Here is a 19,279-nt window from a genome sequence, read left to right on the forward strand (position 1 = left end):
CTTTTTTTAAATTCAAGTCTAAGTTTATTTTTCATTCCGTATAAGGAACGGGGGAAACATCCTGAGAAATCCCAGAAAATAGAACAGAATGAGGACTGGGGAGATGAAAAAAGGTAAATCTTCTTGATCTTTTTTGGGAAGGTTTTACTGATGGTGGGGGATGAGTGTGGTTTTGTTTTAAGCTTCTTGAATATGGAGGAAAGAAATCTCATACTGAACACATAGAGTACTCCTCCTTGGACAGAAAATAAACTTACACGAAGTTCTTCTTAGTAATTATCCAATAATGTAGCCATTTCTGTGTCTTGCTTTACTGAAGTCAGGCAAGTCACTAATGTTTAATTTTTCAGACTTCAGAAAGAACAGCTACTAGCTGAAGATGATGATGAACTCAAAGAAGTGACTGACTTGAGAAAAATAGCAGCTCAGTTACTGCAGCAAGAACAAAAACACAGGTATTACAATATTAGTTAAGATAACTTGTGTTACAATTAATTTATCCTTTAACCTGTCTTATAACCAAAAGCTCTTGACACCTTGAGAACAGTTTTGTCCAGCTGTTAAACAGTTAAAATGACAAACTCTTTCAAGATACCTGTCCTGTCTGTCTTTTCATAAAATTGCTATGTAGAGAAACAGTGACATACCTTTTATGGAGAGGAAGAGTTGAATGTGGAAGTGTATTGATTTCCTGGTTTGATGTATGTTAACTATTTTTTTTATACTTTTTTTTCAAAGCAGTATACATAAGTAGGCATGGTTAATGCTCATGTAAGTAGATTATTGGTAACATGTTAAAATTGCTTTGTCTTGGTTTGTATGAGGTACAGAACCTGCATACCATTTGTTTGTGACTGCTTATTTTTATTCAAATGCAAGGTAATTTAGCTTGTGCTTCCTCCATTCAGTCTGATGCGAGATAGAAATTTCCTATGGACTGAAGGGGAAATTTTTTCAAACATTACTCTGTAAAATGACAGAGCATATATATATTACAAATATATAAAAAAATAAATAATTTGAACAGTCTGAGGTCATCCTGATGAACTGCTTGACTTTCTCTGTTTTGTGTTGGGCATCACAACAGAATGATTCTTGAAAAGGAGCTGTAAAACAAGCAGCAGATTAAAGGAATGTAATAGAGCAAGTTAACAATTGTGTAGAATGAAGAGCAGGAAGGAATACCTGGAGTTGCATAGGATGTGGACAGGCTAGGGTAGGAACTGTTTCTTCTCTGGTTTCTTTACCAAGCAGGCAAATAACCAGTGAGGTATTTTCTCAAGTATAACCTCTTTCCTGAAAGGTGAAGTTGTAGTTAATAATAGTTCATTAAAGTTGTTCATTATCCCATAGTAATGGATTTAACTTCATACCAGCTTAAATACTATTTTTGTTTCTTTTGAATTTGTGTAGGGATGAGATTCTAAGCTGCTGTTTTTCTTTTAAGATGAAATGCAAGTGAAGCCATTAGAAATTGATATCCTGATGCTGTGAATTGCAGAGCTTTAAAAGTTCACCAGAATTTGATATTAGTTAGATATAATAGCAGTAGCGTGTGTGTGAGGAAAAGAGAAAATAAGTTTTACTTACAACTCCATGCAGTCTATTTAAGAATTGGTTGTTCTCATTGGGAAGGGAAAAATAAGAATGAAATCTTAATGCTAATACATTCTTATTACCAAAAGTATTGCAAACAAGGCTAAGAATGTTGAATTTTCTCATATTAATTTATTAACAAAGAGACAATAAGTGTGTTTCTTTTATATTAGGTTTTTATATGACAGTTATTTATATTGCATGTGAGTCTTGATTAGTTTTAATATTTCCTGGTTATCTAATCATTTGAAATACCAAGCCACTCCTCTTCTGAAGTACTGCAACTTGAATTTTACTCATCATACGTTGTTGTATCTTAATGCAGTGATCTTGCTTATGGTTCTGCTTTGCTCTTGAATTGTTCAGACGTAGGCAATCTTATTAGTTATTAAGTTTTACTACTTAGTTTAGCATTTATATTTTAACTCTTGCTTATGTATCTTTAAATACATGAGGGCAAAATTGCCTCTGATATAAAATTTAGCCCTGATTTTTGAATCCACGGTTTTGTGAATTTATAATTTCTTGCCATAAATGGCAATAAGAAAAATATTTAGAAGTTTAGTGAAGATATTTCTGTGTTTATTTGTGGATAATATGTTCAATCTGAGTAAACAGAATCCTCAGAAAAGTGAACATCACGAAATAATTTCTTACTAATCATGCTTCTGTTCATTCAGTGTGTTTTTTTTTTATTTTTAAATATTATGCAGTCTTCTTTCTTTTTGCTTGCTATGCTAATGACTTCCCTGTCCTCTCCCATCAACCTGTCCTGCTTCCTTCTTCCGTCTTTGGCTTTGGTGTACATGAAATGTGAATACAGACGAAGGCCATTAAGCTATAGGACTTCATTCAGTGAGAAACTCTTCCAGAGGACAAGGGCGGCAGGACGTGCATCAAGGTATAAAGTGTTTGTAGAGCTTCAGTTTTCCAAAGTTAAAATGTGGATAAAAGAAACAATTTTGGCCATTTCTTGAACAAAAACAGAATAAAGGGTTACTGAATTGGCTAAGTTAGCGTAAGGTATTTTGTTATCAAAAATAAATTGCAGTGCATTTATTTAAGATTAAATACTATTTAAGGAAAATATTTAATTAGGCAACTCTCCAAAGAATGCTTAAATGAGTCCAAACCTAGAAGCATAATTTCGTGTACCTTTGGCATGCTTTCTCTTCAGTTTTTTCGTCTTCTGATACATAATACCTCAAGTATAGAACCTCAGGCAAAAGTTTTTGGTTTTATTTAAGATATCTTGGTTTTGAAGTGATCGCTTTCAAATTAGCATGACCAGTGACAATTTGTTTTGCATTTGACAGCCATGAGGGAAGCATTTGCAGATACACAAACCTCACAGGTAACAAGAAATCTGGAATGGGCTGTGTAAACTATGCTCAGACATGTAGGTGATGAATCAAGTGATTTCGGACTTTGTTATCCTATCAGCTGAAACACTGTAACTTACTCTTGGATACTCCTGGTCCTTTTCGAAAGAAAATAGGATAGCTTAGGTTAAATACTTTTTATTAGTACCAAATGAGCTTGTTTCAGTTTGCATCAAAGTATGGGTTCTTACCTGACAGCAGTGACTTCCTAAAACTGTCTGATTCTCTAAGAGCACAGCTTACAATCACAAAGTAGAGCCATATGCAAAGACAGACTGCCTGAGTTTAAAATCCATCATTTTTTGTCTCACTGTAAAAGATTTCTAGTGTCTTTATACACTTTATAGATCCTATGTAGTGCTTGCTTATTTGAACTTGAAGATAGCTAACCTTAAAATACCATTACCATCATTCACTTCGTTTGTGTCTCTTAATCATGATATTATATTTGCTCAGAATATGAAAGTATAAGTGACTGAGTAGAGATTCCACTTTTTAAATTCTCAGACTTTAGAAAATATTTTCCAGTATCATAATTGGTATTGCCATCGCCTTTCTCTCCCATCTGGTCAGCAGTGTGGAGTAGATAGTATGCTTGCGTGATACAAAAATAGAAAAATTAATCACGATGTTTTTTAAGTTTAATATATAAAAATGTGTCATTGTGTGCTGTTGAGTAATTTACATTTCAAAGTTTATGCGTTTTAGAACCCTTTCAAAGTAATAGTTTGTATGCTAGCTCCGTAACAACTTAATTTGTGTGGTTAGGAAATTAATTGCAGTATTAACACAAGTGTCTTATGCAAGTTCTTACTTAGTACTTATGAATTATGACCATCAGTAAGTAATTGGCCTGACAATTTATCTAATAACAAGAAAGGTTTGGATTTAATGACTTGTAGTATGAATGGAAACAGTTGCTGAAATCCTTGTACCATTAACACCACACTTAAAAGAGCATGACTTCTGAATATGAACTATTAGTACTTTTACATACCCGGTTTTGCATTGTATTTCCTGGAAGACAGTTCTTAATGTAACTACTGCTGAACAAATTATTTTGCCATGAATTCCTTAGTCTGCAATTTAGTAAATTCAGATTAATTTTCTTCACGATTTTCTTTAACAAAAAACTTTCAAGTTACTTATTGCACAGGAAATTCAGATTTCTCTGACTGGGCCAGTAACTGCTAACCTGACAGATACTGAACTTGCAGTTACTTCCTCATCCATAATCTTAAGTTTTTAAACAGGAAGGTTCAAAAATGATTGATTGTATTTGTTTTTGTTTTACAAAGTATAAAAACATACATAGTTTGCAGTAAACTTAGTTTATAATAAATTCAAACAATATATATTTCATAGAAACAGTGTAGCTGAAAAGTGTGTGTGTATATATGTTTGAATTAGCTTGAGTAGTTTTTCTTTGCATTTCATATAATTAGTTTAAAAAAGAAATGGCCTGCATTAAGTACAATCGTGGAATTTACACTGATAGTGTCAGTTTTGGTGCAAATGTTGTACCAAACTGTTCAGATGACTCGCATGTCTGTCTTTTTTTTTTTTTAAAGTTCATTCTATTGTAACAGTCACATCTTGCTACAAAGTCTCTCTGAATTTCTCATTGCTTTCACTTGAAGACATAAGGCTAATTTAAATGGGAATTCTCTCTAAAAATTAATTACTTTAAAATAGCATGTTTATATTATGGTTTTATAACCTACGCTCTGAATATTATTTTTATAACAGTGTTTTCAGGCTATAGTATAACTTAATTCTGGAATGCACCCTCAAAATTAAAGTTTCTGAAGAAAAAATATAGGGAGCAGATGCTGCAAACTGTGTTGGTTTACAGGCTTGACTTCTCATAATCCCATTAAATTGAGGTTCACACAGTGAGAGATTTAAACTACAAATGAGATGACTGAGCTCAAATTTATCACAATAATCAGAGAAGTCTGAAAAACCATCAATCATTTAAAGTTAATAGTTGTACTGCCCTATGTAATGATAATGAAATATAACAAGGTGCCTACTGTTTTACTCTCTTTTGTTGAGTAGTTGCTATTCTAATTCTTTCTGATTCTTAATACATTCTAGCTCTCTGTATAATTCAGCATAAATATGCTTTGATCAGTTCTGCACATGAAGTCATTGTTGAAGTGTAATATTACTACCTCCGAGAATTCAGAATTATTAATTCTAGTTACTATTCAACATGACACTTGAAAATGTTTAATTTCAAGCGTTACTGATTGTTTTGTTATTTTTAACACTTTAAACATCCATAATAGCTCATATCTTCTTGCTGTGTGTGCACATGTGTGGTATGTGTTTGTTCCAGATGAAAAAACTTCTCTAAATCTCTATATAAGTTTAGGCTTTTAAAACTGTTTACCATTTAGAAAAATGGAATTTCCATTGGTTCATTTCTGCATTAGACTTTTCATTTAGTTCTTAGCCAGTGTTTCTCCATCTTTCTACCTCTCCTTTTTCCCCCTACACTTCCTTTGCACTTGCAGCGTTTCTTAGTCAGCTACCTTCTTACCTGCTCCTACTGACTGACTACTTGTGCTCAATCTGTGTATCATTTCTTGTTTGCTTTGTGTCTTCTAATTTTATTGAACAGTGGGGCCTTTTGTGTTCAGGGCAGCATAACTTTGCACAGGTGTGTGATCAACTGAAATAGTATGTGTTCAGGGAGAAAAAGAAGAAGAGGCTTCATTTTGGTTTGAATTTTCATCAAGTTTTATTTCTTTAAAATTCAGAACTTGAAATATTTCAAGAGCTGGGAACAATATTGTTGATTTAAATGGAAGCAGGATTGGGCTTGGATTTCATATGTGTACACACATACATATTCTAATTTTATTGAAAACGTCACCTTAATGTTCAAAACTTTTTTATTTACAGGAAATGTTATGCAGTGATAGTAACATATGTTCTAAGAAAAAGGGTTTAACTCAAAGCTGTTGAATAAATATGTATTATTTTTCTTTCTAGGCTTCTTAATCATTCAGTTTCAGTAAGCACAAGGAACAGGCCAAAGCAGCCAATGGAATCTGAAAAATGGTATTGATGTACTTAAATTTATCACAGCTTTCAATATTTTATTAATTTTTTTATATTTATTCTGTGTTGCTGGTGCCATCTTCTGTCATGTTTTTAGCTCAAGATGAAATAGAAGCTACACAAATAATCTGTTCTTGAGCTTCTTTCTTTCAGATTTAAAAAAAAATTAAAATCTGTACTTTTGAACCTGTAGGGAGGTTGATGTCCAGAAACTAATTTGTGAGTCTGATTACAGCAGCAATTCAGGTGCATAAAAATAGACATTCAGTGATGTTTTAGACATCCAGTTCCAGTCCAGAGGGTCATGTGTCCCATAGGTAACAGTCCTGTGCAGATGTGTTACGTAAAATGGCACTAAATTTCCCTCCTGGCAGTCCTTTTGTGCTTTTGAGAGCCGTTGGAAAAGTGTTGCTGGGAGTTCAGCCTGCAAAACCTTTACTGTTTGTGGAGGATGTGTCAATGAGGAATCCGTTGTCTGCAGGAGCTGTACTCTTATGCTCTTTCTTTGAATAAAAATAACCCACTACAAACCAACAACAAACAAAAATACCCAGAGCCTTGTCTTTAGGAAATGGGGAAGTCGCCGCTTCCAATTTCTGACTACGTGGGTGGGAGAGAACTTAGGAATTTTTCAACCCTCCCTTCCTTAAGAAATCCTAGATCGGTTCTTTTAATCAGTTGGATCAAGAAATACTCTATTTTAATTTTTAAGCTGAAGAGGGAGAGCTTGCTGGCAGCCTCCTAACAAGAACTCCATTCGAGTGGTGGCTTTTGTGACTTTTTTGTCAGTGCCGTAGTCTTCTAAAATCTATACGTTCAAAAGAATCAGTACCTGCTTGTGTCCAGACTCTAGTTTTGCTGTGAATCTTAGAAACAAAAACCCTAACTGCTTTTGGTGTTGCTGGAGAGCACTGGGGGTGGTAACGGCTCTCTGCAGTTCGGGTACACATCAGGAAAGCATTTACTGGAACAGAAAAGGGATACAGTATAAGATATTTCAATCTGATACATCCTGCTTTAGCTATCTTCTCTCTCACTGGTATCTGTGGTTTTAAGGAGCTAGTTGTGCACATGTGCTGTGGTTATATGCACCGTGCTGCAACTATTATTCATTTGCATTTGGAACTTTCCAGTCCTTGGTTGCTTAACATACAGTTTCTGTCCTTTGGGATGCTGTCACCTCTTGTAGCATACAGCTATGTTAGGCCTTGATATTATAGGGTAGTCCAGGAAAGGTTAAATTTACCTTTCCTCATTTTGTTGACGAAACAGAAACAGTTCTGAGACTTAAAGCCAAAACAAACAAAAAACCAAACAAAACAACACCCCCCAAAAAAACCCAAACACTCCCCATCCCCTTAACTTCTGTTCACACCTCAAAAATAAGGTAGATACTGCAGGCTGTTTGTTGTTTTATTGCACAGATGTGTAGGATGCCAAATCACACACTGCATAAGCAATATGCAAAGAGAGTAGAAATACTGTCATATCCCTGAAGAATTTACACTTATAGAACAAGTTATAATTAATAGATACATATGTATCAACAGCAAAACTCAGTTATTTATTGCATCAGTTGCTGCAATTCTCAACTGGATTGCTTATCAAGCTATTGGATAGGATTCAAATAAATTTGCTGTGCCTAACTGCTTTAAAAAGTAGCATTATTGGTTTGAGGCAAACAGAAAGAAAGAGGAAGGGAAACGAATACAAAATAGCAGAAGCTAAGTGCCTAGTTGCTTTCCTTTTAGGATTTATTGTAATTGCTCATGGTGTTTTGTCCTTCTTGCATTCAGTCCCCAGCTGTTAGCCTTTTGGTATACCACACAACTTCTAAGCTAGCTGTCAGAATGTGAATAAAATTGTTGCTGGTAAGGTGATAGAAGCGAATTTCACAGAAAGATTTAGAAAGAAAAATTTGCAGTGACACTAAATCTAAACATTTTTATTTTCTTTAAGACTTTGAACAATCTCAGGCAGTCCATGTTCCAGAGTGTGTTTTTTGAGATTTTGCGGTTTCACTGTCCCATTTTAAAATGTTTTTCCCTTCCCTATTAGTATAAGCTTCTACTTTACTCTATAGAGATAACAATGAAATGAAGCACGTGAGTCTTCCAGAAGTTTAACAATAGATCTCTTCTGAGCTTTGAACAAAATGTTTCATTGGTTGCTTTGAGAAATAAAATGATGAAGATGCATTAGTAATCTCTAAAGATCAACATGCTTAAGAAAAAGCTTTTTCTGAATAAAGTATTGTAGTGTGGAAGACTTATCATCAGTATAAGGTAAGGAGAGTGAACTATGATCTGAGATTTTAGTCAAATGGTCATACTTTTTAGCCACATTGTGACATCCTTATACAGGTAGCCAAAAAATACTGTAGTGCTGCAGAGAACTTGCTTTTTAAGTGTTCACTTCTTTGATATTTTAAAGTACACAAACAGTAGTAAATTTCATAATGCCTCTCCATCTTAATTTTTAGTGTCTCAGCAGATGGAATGAATTCCCCAGTGTCCCCATACAGCTGGCAGGTAAATACTCAAATGTAAATGTAGTGGCTTCATATTTGATTGATTTTTTTTGTTTTGGTTTGGTTTTTTGGTTTCCTATTTCTGACAGAAGGCTTTTATACATTCATATGGTTGCTTATACACATAGCTATTGTATGTATGTAATTGTGGTGGAAAATATAAAACCTTTGAAGAACTTATGCTTCAAGATAATTTGACTTGCAATGGAGGCCTTTTGTTTTAAGAGCATATGGTACTAACTTTAAGATCTTGAAACTAATGAGACGTAAGTTTTACTTACTTGGTTTTAGTATTTCTTTACATATAAATTTTATTGTCTCACCATAATGTTCTTTATAAAAAAAATTCTAAATGGTTTGAGTTATGTAGGCCTTTCATTCCCCATACCTCACTGAGAAGCTTGCATGGTACGATAAAATTGCAGTGAAAAATGTAGAGAGTACTTTATTTTAGATTTTAATCCATCGGGTATTTACAACTGCTTTAAATGGTCTGATATTCTAATATGAAGCAGAAGTTGGAAATGTAGTTTTAGCCTTATGAAATGGTTCCTTCAGATTGTCTGCTTTCCATTTTCATAAAATAAACATTCATACTTATTCATTGTTATTTTAAGACTAAATCTACTTTAGTTGTCTCTTGAGAATATATTACCTAATACAATACTTTGAAAGAGAGATTTCTTTTACAGCTAGTTAATGTGTGTAATATTTTAGATGGGAACAGCAGACAAATACTAAAATTGTCTTGTCGCCATTCTTTTCCTGTGCGATGAGTATTCAGATTGAGAAATTAGATATGCTAGTGGCTAACCACACTTCTAACTGTTTTTTTAAGTTATTTACGGCAGCCTTAGGTGGCTTCCTAACATACCTGCAAAAATTAGGCTCAATGCAGAAGAGAGTGTTATTTTCTTAAGAATTATTTAAATGATTCTTTTTCTTCTGTGAAATGCATTTCAAGATTTGAAAGGAAATAAGTGATTTCTACCAGAATCACCATTAAGACTGATAACGCTTTCATATTATAAAGATAGATTATGAGAGAGGCAAACAATTCATAATTGTAGTTCATAATAATTTGTGTTAATGCACATGAGGTATATTTACATTTTACGTAAAAATATTTCTGAACCTTCTAGCCACTGGAAAACCAGAAGGATTCAATGGATGAGCAGCATTGGCCAGAAACACAGCCAGTGATTTGGCAGAATGAAGAAAGAAGGAGAAGTAAACAAATTAGAAAAGAGTATTTCAAGGTAATGGCGGGGAGTGTGAGTGGGTGACACTTTTTAGTAAGAGTAGAAGAAACTAGGTAACTAAGTAAAGGTAAGAAAACCTCAAAGGTTGTCATGCTTTTAATTTTGCATGTAACCTGTAATTTTTTATTTGGCTCTTTTGAGTTAAATAATACATATGTATGTATTTAGGGTAACATGAGAGTGCAGGAAAATTCGGAGGAAAAAATTGACTAAAGACTTTGTTTGTCCTTTAAATAAAAGAAAGTAATTTACAATTGTTTTCTGGTAAAGCCAGAAACTAATCTTCAGTCATTGGTCCTTCCCCCTCTATTTTGAGGGATTATTTTTTTTTGTAGTGCAAGGAAAATGTACATTATCTCTTTGTGCAGCACGATTATAAGAATGACTTATGCATTTTCGTTCTCACTGCCTTAGTTTGCATTTTAGAGAGGAAGTTTTCTCTGTATTACTTTACTGCTGTAGTGTATACCATTGGTCACCAGATGTCAGTGTCTGCTTATTGCAAAACAGATAGGAACTTACAGTAGCATTAGATGAAACTTGTTTTGGAATATAATAGAGAAATAGGAGAATTCTGACCACTGCTAAGTTGAGTTAAAATTAAATTTATCACTTATGAAATTAGTTTCTTGGATCTTTGCCATCAAACATCTTTATGAAATGCTAGGGAACTTCAAAGAAATTAAATTATAGGAAAAACAGCATGCCATACAGCTCAGATACATTCTTGTGATTATAGAAGCTATTTATTTTTTTTTTCCTGAAGAGTTTATGGAGTTGTATCCTTTTTCCAGGGTTTTTATCCCTGAATTAACTTTGCCTTGTAACCTTTGTGTGGAAGATGAGAAACTTCTAAGTAAAACAGAGTTCAGTCATTTGACTCATGAAACAGCTGCGTTATCAATACAGAAGACCTGCATTAGTGATTGCTAATAACTTTAAGGGATATCTTTAAATGCTAATACAGATTTCAGTTTTGAGCCCTGTGATTAAAACGGATACCTGAAACCACGTTACATAGAGCTATAAATGTGTCTCAAAAGTGAATTAAACAGGCTGTGCTGATAACCAAAAATAGTGTGTCACTGATAGTTTCATTTGCAGAAACAAGGCAATAAGCAAGGGAAACAAAGTCTGTCTCTCATGGCAAACTGGGAAAAAAAGAATAGGTACCACTGCTGTTCTGAGAAACCAATGAAAATTCAGTTCATATTGTGTCCATGTTTTCTTGGCAAAAATGCTCATTGAAGAATCATATCTGTACTGCCAAACAGTAATATCTTAAGAATACATGCCAAATCACTGCAATGGGTGTCATTAGAACACGTAACATTTAATTGGATTAGCATCCAGAAGTATTTATAGAGCGTTTTTATTATACATAGTACATATTTTTATTGTGCAATTGTACTGTGCAGCAGAAGGGTAAGAAAATACTTGTGAGAATCAAAACTCCTTTTCTTGTGGCATTGGACTGAAGTCTCGCTGGAACTTGAAATCTTTGTTGCATTAAATATGTAAAAAGAATCTTACTACTGAAGACTCTCCACCCCCCCTAAGAGTTTGTAGTTGTTTTGGATCCTAGCTATATCCAAGCTGAAATTCTTGTTAGCATATCCACAGTGTAAAAAATTACTACATACTAGGTTTGATATGGTTAATTATGGTGGAAAAACATGAACACAGAACTGGCCAAAGGCCTGTGTAAACAGAAATCTGCAGCAGAGGTCTGCAGGGCATAGAAAATTAGGCTTTGCCTTACTAGCTGCCAAAGTAATGTGTTCTTTTGTACTGCAAACATACAGGAAATAAACCCAAGAAGAGAAATATCCAGTCATGGATATATGTAGTAGGTCTCTGTCTGACTCCAGAACTACCTGTGCTCTGCATATAGTTTAAAAAAAAAAAAACACCACCACCAAGAACCCAACAAAATAACAACCAAAAAAAAAATAATCCACCCCCCTGCCCCAAAACCCCTCAAACAAACCAAAAACTGAAAACAACAAAAGAATCCCACGAACCAACAACTGACACTTTATTCAATCCCTCCTTCATTTCCTACACTTTTAGGATAATCAGGAAGTAGGACAGTGATGAAAGCAATGTGCAGCAAGTCAGACCTGTGGAAAAAGTGCTGGTCTTAAATAGATAAAAGGATGTGATCAGGCTTTGAAGTTGTAAAGGAAATCTTGATTATTTTTAATTTAAATTTTTACAGTGTCAAGTCAATCTGTCAAAGTGTAAGCAATCTTAAAGTTACATAGCAAAACATATTGTAAAAGTAACTTTCACAGGTTGCATAGTTTTTTCTAACAAATAATACTTCAGAGTAGCAGTTGTTACGATCTTTTCACTTGGATCAACTGTCATATGTAGTCAGAGCTCACACTATAGAAGTGATTAGTTTTAAAATCCTCTTATCCTCTCATCAACATAATGAAGATCTTGACTAATCTAGAAACTACTTCCTTTTCTGTTTTGTTTCCTTTTAGCACCTTTGATTCTATAACATGTTTTCTTTCTCAGCAGCTTCACCAGTAATAAGTAACATCTGAGTGATATCAAGCCATTTAGTTCAAATGAAAGCCATACTTCCATTTTAAAGTAATAATTGTGTGTGTTTTACAGTATAAGTCTTCCAGAAAGAGTTCAAGTGGAAATGAAAATGATGAGGTGAGAAATAGTAATTGTGTAAAATATTTAAGAAAACATTTTATTCATTTGTCTTTTATGAACACCTACAAGTCACAGTCACAGAACAAACTTTGCATTCCAAAGCCATAGGAGAAATAAGTATTATACTCCTTTTTATTTGGAAAAAAGTCATCAAGATTGTGTACTAGGGAAAAGTAGGACATTTACTTGCTTCAGTAATAGGAAAGTTAATTCACGTATCAAACAGAGGTCATGTGAAAGTAATAGTCGACATAAACAGTGAACAGTGTTTCCTTGACTTACATGTTTTTAAATTTAGTTGCTGCCAGTTTGTCGCACACTTGACAAATGTTGCCTGTCTCATGTATTATGTATTTCATAATTTCATGTTTCTTGTTAAATCATGATTTTCTTTTTTGTAATTTCATCTCTTTGATTTCTTTTTAGCAAGACAGTGATAATACTAATGTGTCCCCACAGTCTCCTGTGTCATCTGAGGTACAAGTTTGTGGTTTTGTTTTTCATTCAACAAACATTTCTTTGTGTGCATTACTTGTCACCAGGTTTTCCATGCAGGTACAAAGGTGTTATTTTCCTTTGAAACTGCAATTAGAAATATTTCATCATAATAAAAATTCAAACAGAGATAGAAATTAGAGACAGGTATTACAATTTGTTTTACCTTTGCAACCATCTGATCTTTCCTGGATTTCTTCTTTTTGACTGATGTGTAGAAAGGTACATTGCTTTGTCTTCATAATCTTTCCTAATTAAAATAGCTAGTAAAACAAAAATAAAATTTGCTGTATTTTGTAGGTGTCTCCTATGCGTTAGCCATTCAGAGGATTTTAAGTAAAACTTGTGGTTTAGTATTTTATATATCACAGGGGGAACCCAAAGGTACTGACACTTCTTAGAGTTTCATCCTTTACGATTCTGGCTGGCACCTTTGTGGTACAGCCTGGCAACTTGATTCACTGGTTGCCTTCCTTTTTGAGGAATGTCCATATAGTCTCACTGTGGCTGAGGTCTGAATAAAGCATACCAAAGAGTATTAACGTTTCCACCTCATGTCCATAAGGAACCTGAGGGAGCAGAATGAGAACATCTCCCAAATACAGTGAAATTAGTCACAATAAGGATGTACATACCAAATTACTGAGTGCATCTCTCTTTTTAGATGGTGAACTGAGAAAACCTGATCTTCATAATTGAAAGTAAACATTTCTTAAGAAAGATTTTGATGCTAAGCATTGGGAGGATGTTTGCATTTGCTTACAGCTGGCTTGGAACTCTGTTCACAGAATGGTGTGCAGTAGTTTAAAATCGTTTAGGGCAGATTTTAGTTAATCTGGTGCTGCTTTTCTTCCTCAGTAAGATAATTTTATCTGCATGTAGTGAGGTTACTTTCATTCCATTTATTTTATACTGTCTCCTTCAAAAGAGTTTGTTACAGTTAAGCAGAAGGACTCACTTTTCTTAGGCAGGAATAATTTAAACACTGTCTTGATGGTAACAAAAGTTAATTCTTTTAATGAATGGAAGAAAACTGACTTTATCTCTTTTAACAGGATTATGAAAGGACAGATAGTAACACTCATGGTCCTTTTGGTCTCAAACCAAGGTCAGGTAAGCTGCTGCTCTTTAACATAGCATGATAGAACAGATGTTTATTTCCCAGACTGGAATAGATGGTAAGGATAGCAGATGCATGAATGGGAACGAATACGAAGAGATGCCACAGTACAGCAATCCAATCAGTGTACTTACCACAAGCATAGTACTGGGAAAGACATAGACACCTGCTTTGGCAGATGAATAATTGAAAATTCCCCAAGTTGCACAGTGATTTTTTTTCGATTAATTTTTAATTTTTTTTCCCCACTGATTTATTTTGTGCATATTTAGTCCCTATCAAAGAACGGGGAACTGGCATGCAGTTATTCTTGAGATCTGATGGCTGAGGCAGGAGGTTTTCAAGATAAGTAGATTTTTGTAATTTGTCCTATGAAAGGATGCTTTGAGCAGAGCTTTGCCAAGAGTTTTGTGACTTAGTGCTTTGTTGCACCCTGACTCTTCCAAGACTTTTGCCATACCCTCATAAGAAAGTTGTATTGTCTAAAGCAGACTTTCAGTCCTCTGAAATCTAGGTAGAAACAAATTATTTTTTATTGCAGTTACAGTATTCTTTTGTTTGCAAGTACCTGTATGAATTTTGGATATCAACAGTGTAAAACATAGTTTGGAAAAGCCACTGTGCAATCCTTTTTCCAGTTAATACCACTCTTCTCTGTTTTTAAGGGAACAGTCTTTGTGTAAATTCATTAAGAAAGAATTATCTCAATTCTTCAGTTTAATTTCATTCGGTGTTTATGGTAGCAAAGCTTCATGTCCTTAATACTAGCCTGTGAGCCCTTGGTAGTAGAGTATGTGTGGCTGAGGTCATGCAAGTGGCTTCTTCAGGGCCCTTAAGTCACTTGAGATTTATAAGCAGTTGTGTGAAACTTCTGTGCCGGAGAGAGGTTAGTTCCATGTACCAGGACATGCCTGGCTGTGATCGTTTAGAGGCTTCTGAGTTATCTACATCCTTGGCTGCAGGAAAGCAGGCTTGTTAGGGCTTCTCAGCCCATCTTTTCTCAGTGCAGTAACAGGCTTCCTAGGAGCCACTGCCAGCTGACGTTCATAAAACAGCAGCACTCCTTCCACTCAATTCTAGGAAAGTGAGTGGCATTTTGTTCCTTAGTTACAAGCCAAAATCTTTGTGGTTTTAGATGCTTCCATAGATACTGTGTCCGTAACATGCAGTTGTATTTTTCTGTATACAAACTACATAGTCTCATAATGTATAAAATCAGAGCAGTCATTTCAAGAGTATCTATAAAATTTCTGTTATTTTTGATTGTTAGATCTCTTGCTAAAATCCAAACTATTAGAAACAATATAGAAAGTTCTAAAGGTGTAAGTATGGACTTTTTTTGCTCAAAAGCATGGGGTAAAATACTTAAGGATACAGTGGTATTGCTACAGAAAAGTATTTATTTACCAGTGTTCTATGAAATAATAGAATTGTCATATGAAGGCTTTCTGACCATGAGGAATAGTGAAGTAGATGTGATTATTTAACAGACCTCCTTTTTAAAGAACAACTCTGAACTTTTAGATGAGACATTTTGTATTTTTCACTTAGTTCTTTAATGAGCAATGACTTTGTCTCTGCCTATGCACACCTAACACATGCACATGTGTAGGTGTATATATATACACATATATATTTTAAGTCTTTGATTGTAAGTTATATCAGGGAGTTCTGTCCCTTTTTTAGTCTCCATAAAGACTTTATACTTGATTAAAAGTAAAACACAATGAAAATACTGTAAAGGTAGGTTGCAAGATATGCTTGGAAAAGTGCAAATGGAGTTGTATATCTCAAACAGTTATCCATTTGCACTTAAGTAGGATGATCTGTGTATTTTATTTGAAAGATAAGTTTCACAGACAGCGTCTTTTACATCAGGATACTTAAATATATTTGCTCTGAAAAGTTCTGCAGCTTTTTGCCCATTTTTATCCCTGGTGGTAGCTTTTTGGTCATTACATTTTTTTAAATCTGAATTCTGAAAACTAACTTCATTAATATCTAATAGCTTTCAGCCGTGCATCACGCCAGGACTATGGTGCAGTGGATCCTGGATTTACAATGAGGAGGAAAATGGAGCATTTAAGGGAAGAAAGGGAACAAATAAGACAGCTTCGCAATGTATGTATCGTTATTTACTATATGGGTGCAGTGCATTTAGTTTGCTCTGTATCACAATTTAAATCTTTATAATAAAGGCCTGCAAATCATTACAGTTGTACAAGGGCATCTCTGTAGTGGTATTTCTTCCTAAGGAATTTCATGTAACAGGCTACTCTGATACTATTTTTGGTCCAACGAAAATAGCAACCAGGAACTAAATAGGGTTTTTCAGCTGAAAAATTAAGTGAAATGAAAAATAAATATTTTTTTTTAGGTTTCTGAGGTTTTAGGTTTTCCTAGGGAGACAATAAGTCTGCTTATGTTTGCTGCTATTTGACCTGAGATTTGACGAAAAATGGTCATAGTCTTCTGAGTAGCCAAATGCTTTTTGAGTGTAGAAAGTTTCTACAAGTTACACAATACTGAATGGGATCTAAATTTCAGACTTCCAGTAAGTTGTTTTCTGTATAGTTCTGTTCTCAAGATACTTAACAGTTACGGTTAACTAAATCATAGCAGCTTTGATTACCAGGACAGTACTGATTTGGAGTGTAACTTCTATGAAGGCTGTCTTGTTTCGTTCACTTCCTCAGCAGTGAAGGTTTGTTGCTGGGGCGGGAAAAAACATTCCCTCCTTCCCTTCTCTGTTCTGCAACACAAAGTAGCTGCACACTAACAGCTGAGATATTCGGCCTAACATTTCTGTGCTTAAATTCAGTGCTTTCCTATTATGAGTAATGAGTTCATTGTATGGCTTTGAGAGCTATGTATCATGGTAGTTGTTGGCTGAATGTCTTTCTCAATGTATGTAGTTGTGTCATTAAAAAGCAAAGGGAATATAAGGTTAATAATAAGGAGAAAGGATATTTGTACTTAGTGAAGTATGAGTTGACTCCATTTACTTCACCTTAGTATTAAAATGTCCCTTTTAAACTGAATGCTTTAAAATACCCTGGATTTAAAAATAAAAATTAGTTAATGTTGAAAGTAACTTACTTATGGACTTTTTAATAGAATCTTGAATCAAGGTTAAAAGTAATTTTGCCAGACGACATTGGAGGAGCATTGATGGACGGAGTAGTTCTTTGCCATTTAGCCAATCACATAAGGCCACGTTCTGTTGCCAGCATTCACGTACCATCGCCAGCAGTGGTAAGTCATTTATCTCACTTTAGTTGCATCTTACGTGAAAACAAGCTTTTGAGTTCAATACTAAAACATCATGAATTGTGTTTACCATATTAATTGGCTACATTCCTTATTTCTGTTTTTCTACAAGAAGCATTAAACAAGGCTCAGAAGTTTAGTTTAAGAGCTATTTTCATATACTGAGTCTTCACAGAATTTGTTCTGTGTTTTAGCAACTGTAACTGAATTTACGTCAGAAATATACAATCCTTCATGAATGTATGATGAAAATCTAACATCCTGTCTTTACAGCCTAAACTCAGTATGGCGAAGTGCCGAAGAAATGTTGAAAACTTTCTTGATGCTTGTAAAAAGTTGGGCGTTCCACAGGTATACCAGTTGCTTTACTGACTTATTAATAAACACAGAAAATGTCAGCAAATACTGAAGCTGGGTTTTTTGGGGGGCTTAATTCAGGGAGTAGTAGTGATTATAACACTGACCAGTGAACTTGAAGATATGAAAAGAAGTCCCATTTCTGGCCTGTGGTATGAACTCGAGGAAGCTGCTTTGTGGGTTTCTAGTCAGTTCCTTATAGTAAAATAATGCTGACCTCCTTGTAAAATAAATTATCATCTAAACAAAAGAACTGATGCAAGAGGATGTTGTAATATTTGAAAATCTTGAGTTTAGCAACTCACTTTGGCATGAATTTCAGTGTCTGCCTAGGAAAAATCCTTCAATTACAAAAATATGTAGCCTAACTGATTAACTATCTCTTTTTAGCATGGCTGTAGTTGCAGCCCATTATTCTTGCTTCTGTTGCCCAAGTTCATCCTCTTCCCTGTACAGGGAGGAGGGAACCTTAAATATCATTTCCTGCATATTACAAGAGACAAGAAACTCCCTCGAGTCTTTTTGGTGGAAGAAAGTTAGTTTGTGGGTTTAGAAGCCTGGGTTACTGCTCTGCCACACCTTCTGTCTAGTGTGGAGCCACAGGCCAGTCAGAAGTTAGAGATGCTAAGATTTATCTCCTGAACTCAATGTAAAACCAGTTAGCAGTTGGGAAAATTGTCCAGCTTGTGCTGAATTTTGAAACTGAAAGATGACTTTCTTGGGGAATGGCTCGCTACTGAGGACCACCCAGTCTATCAGCACTTCCAAGTTTTCCCAAGGGAAAAATTGGTAATAAGCATACAAAACAAGAGAAGGGGGAAGTAGGTCACTGAGCCAACAGGGTCCATCAGCCTGTTTTTCTCGCTCTGCTTATGAAAAGAAACAGAGTGTTTGGCTTTATGAAGTTAGCAGTCTTTTATGTATCTTCTGGTGTTGTCATAGGTTAACACTTTAAACAGATCTTAGATATAATTAGTTTCTGACCATTCTGTTACTGTAGAGAATCCCATGCGAAATTTAAGGCAAAAGACATTTTGTATGCAAATATTTTCTAGTGATGTATGTGTGACTTGCAGAGAGAATGTGTTTGTTACCTGCCTCGGGGGGAAAAAAAATGAACAAAGTTTGATACACGTGCTGCTTTATTTTGCAGGAGAGACTTTGCTTGCCTCATCACATTCTGGAGGAAAGGGGTCTGGTGAAGGTTGGCCTCACAGTTCAAGCTCTGCTTGAATTGCCTGCATTGAAAATATCTCAGCTTTCCTCCATGTGACATGACTTCTTGGAAACTAGACAACTTACCATTCGATCTGTTGATTTGGATTGCTCCGAGGCAGTTCAGCTTCCTATGTGGAAACATCCAAGCCATCAAAAACTAATATCTGTCCAGATGCTGTAGAGAGCCTTACTTTGGAATTGTATGTGAAAACCTTGGAGTCAGCTGACAGTTAAAAGAACATAATTACTCTTTTTTCTTTTGTAATTGGATGCACAAAGAGATTGTGGTAGCATCAGA

At 34.8% G+C, this 19,279-nt stretch overlaps 1 protein-coding gene across 1 annotated transcript in view; it reads left to right on the plus strand.

Moving 5' to 3' along the window:
- LRCH2 (leucine-rich repeats and calponin homology (CH) domain containing 2) overlaps positions 1-19,036 on the plus strand; it is a gene marked incomplete at its 5' end in the record, with an annotated part of 27,791 nt that extends 8,755 nt beyond the window's left edge. Inside the window, 12 exons of the mRNA XM_009710398.1 lie at positions 46-113; positions 351-455; positions 5,982-6,050; positions 8,533-8,581; positions 9,723-9,839; positions 12,474-12,518; positions 12,948-12,998; positions 14,072-14,129; positions 16,145-16,257; positions 17,254-17,391; positions 17,680-17,757; positions 18,917-19,036. Coding sequence (XP_009708700.1) covers positions 46-113; positions 351-455; positions 5,982-6,050; positions 8,533-8,581; positions 9,723-9,839; positions 12,474-12,518; positions 12,948-12,998; positions 14,072-14,129; positions 16,145-16,257; positions 17,254-17,391; positions 17,680-17,757; positions 18,917-19,036 — 1,011 coding nt within the window. The remainder of the gene's footprint in view (positions 1-45; positions 114-350; positions 456-5,981; positions 6,051-8,532; positions 8,582-9,722; positions 9,840-12,473; positions 12,519-12,947; positions 12,999-14,071; positions 14,130-16,144; positions 16,258-17,253; positions 17,392-17,679; positions 17,758-18,916) is intronic.
- Between the last annotated feature and the right edge of the window lie 243 nt (positions 19,037-19,279).

Source organism: Cariama cristata, unplaced genomic scaffold (genome assembly GCF_000690535.1).
Source record: "Cariama cristata isolate BGI_N322 unplaced genomic scaffold, ASM69053v1 scaffold19381, whole genome shotgun sequence".
NCBI lineage: Eukaryota > Metazoa > Chordata > Aves > Cariamiformes > Cariamidae > Cariama > Cariama cristata.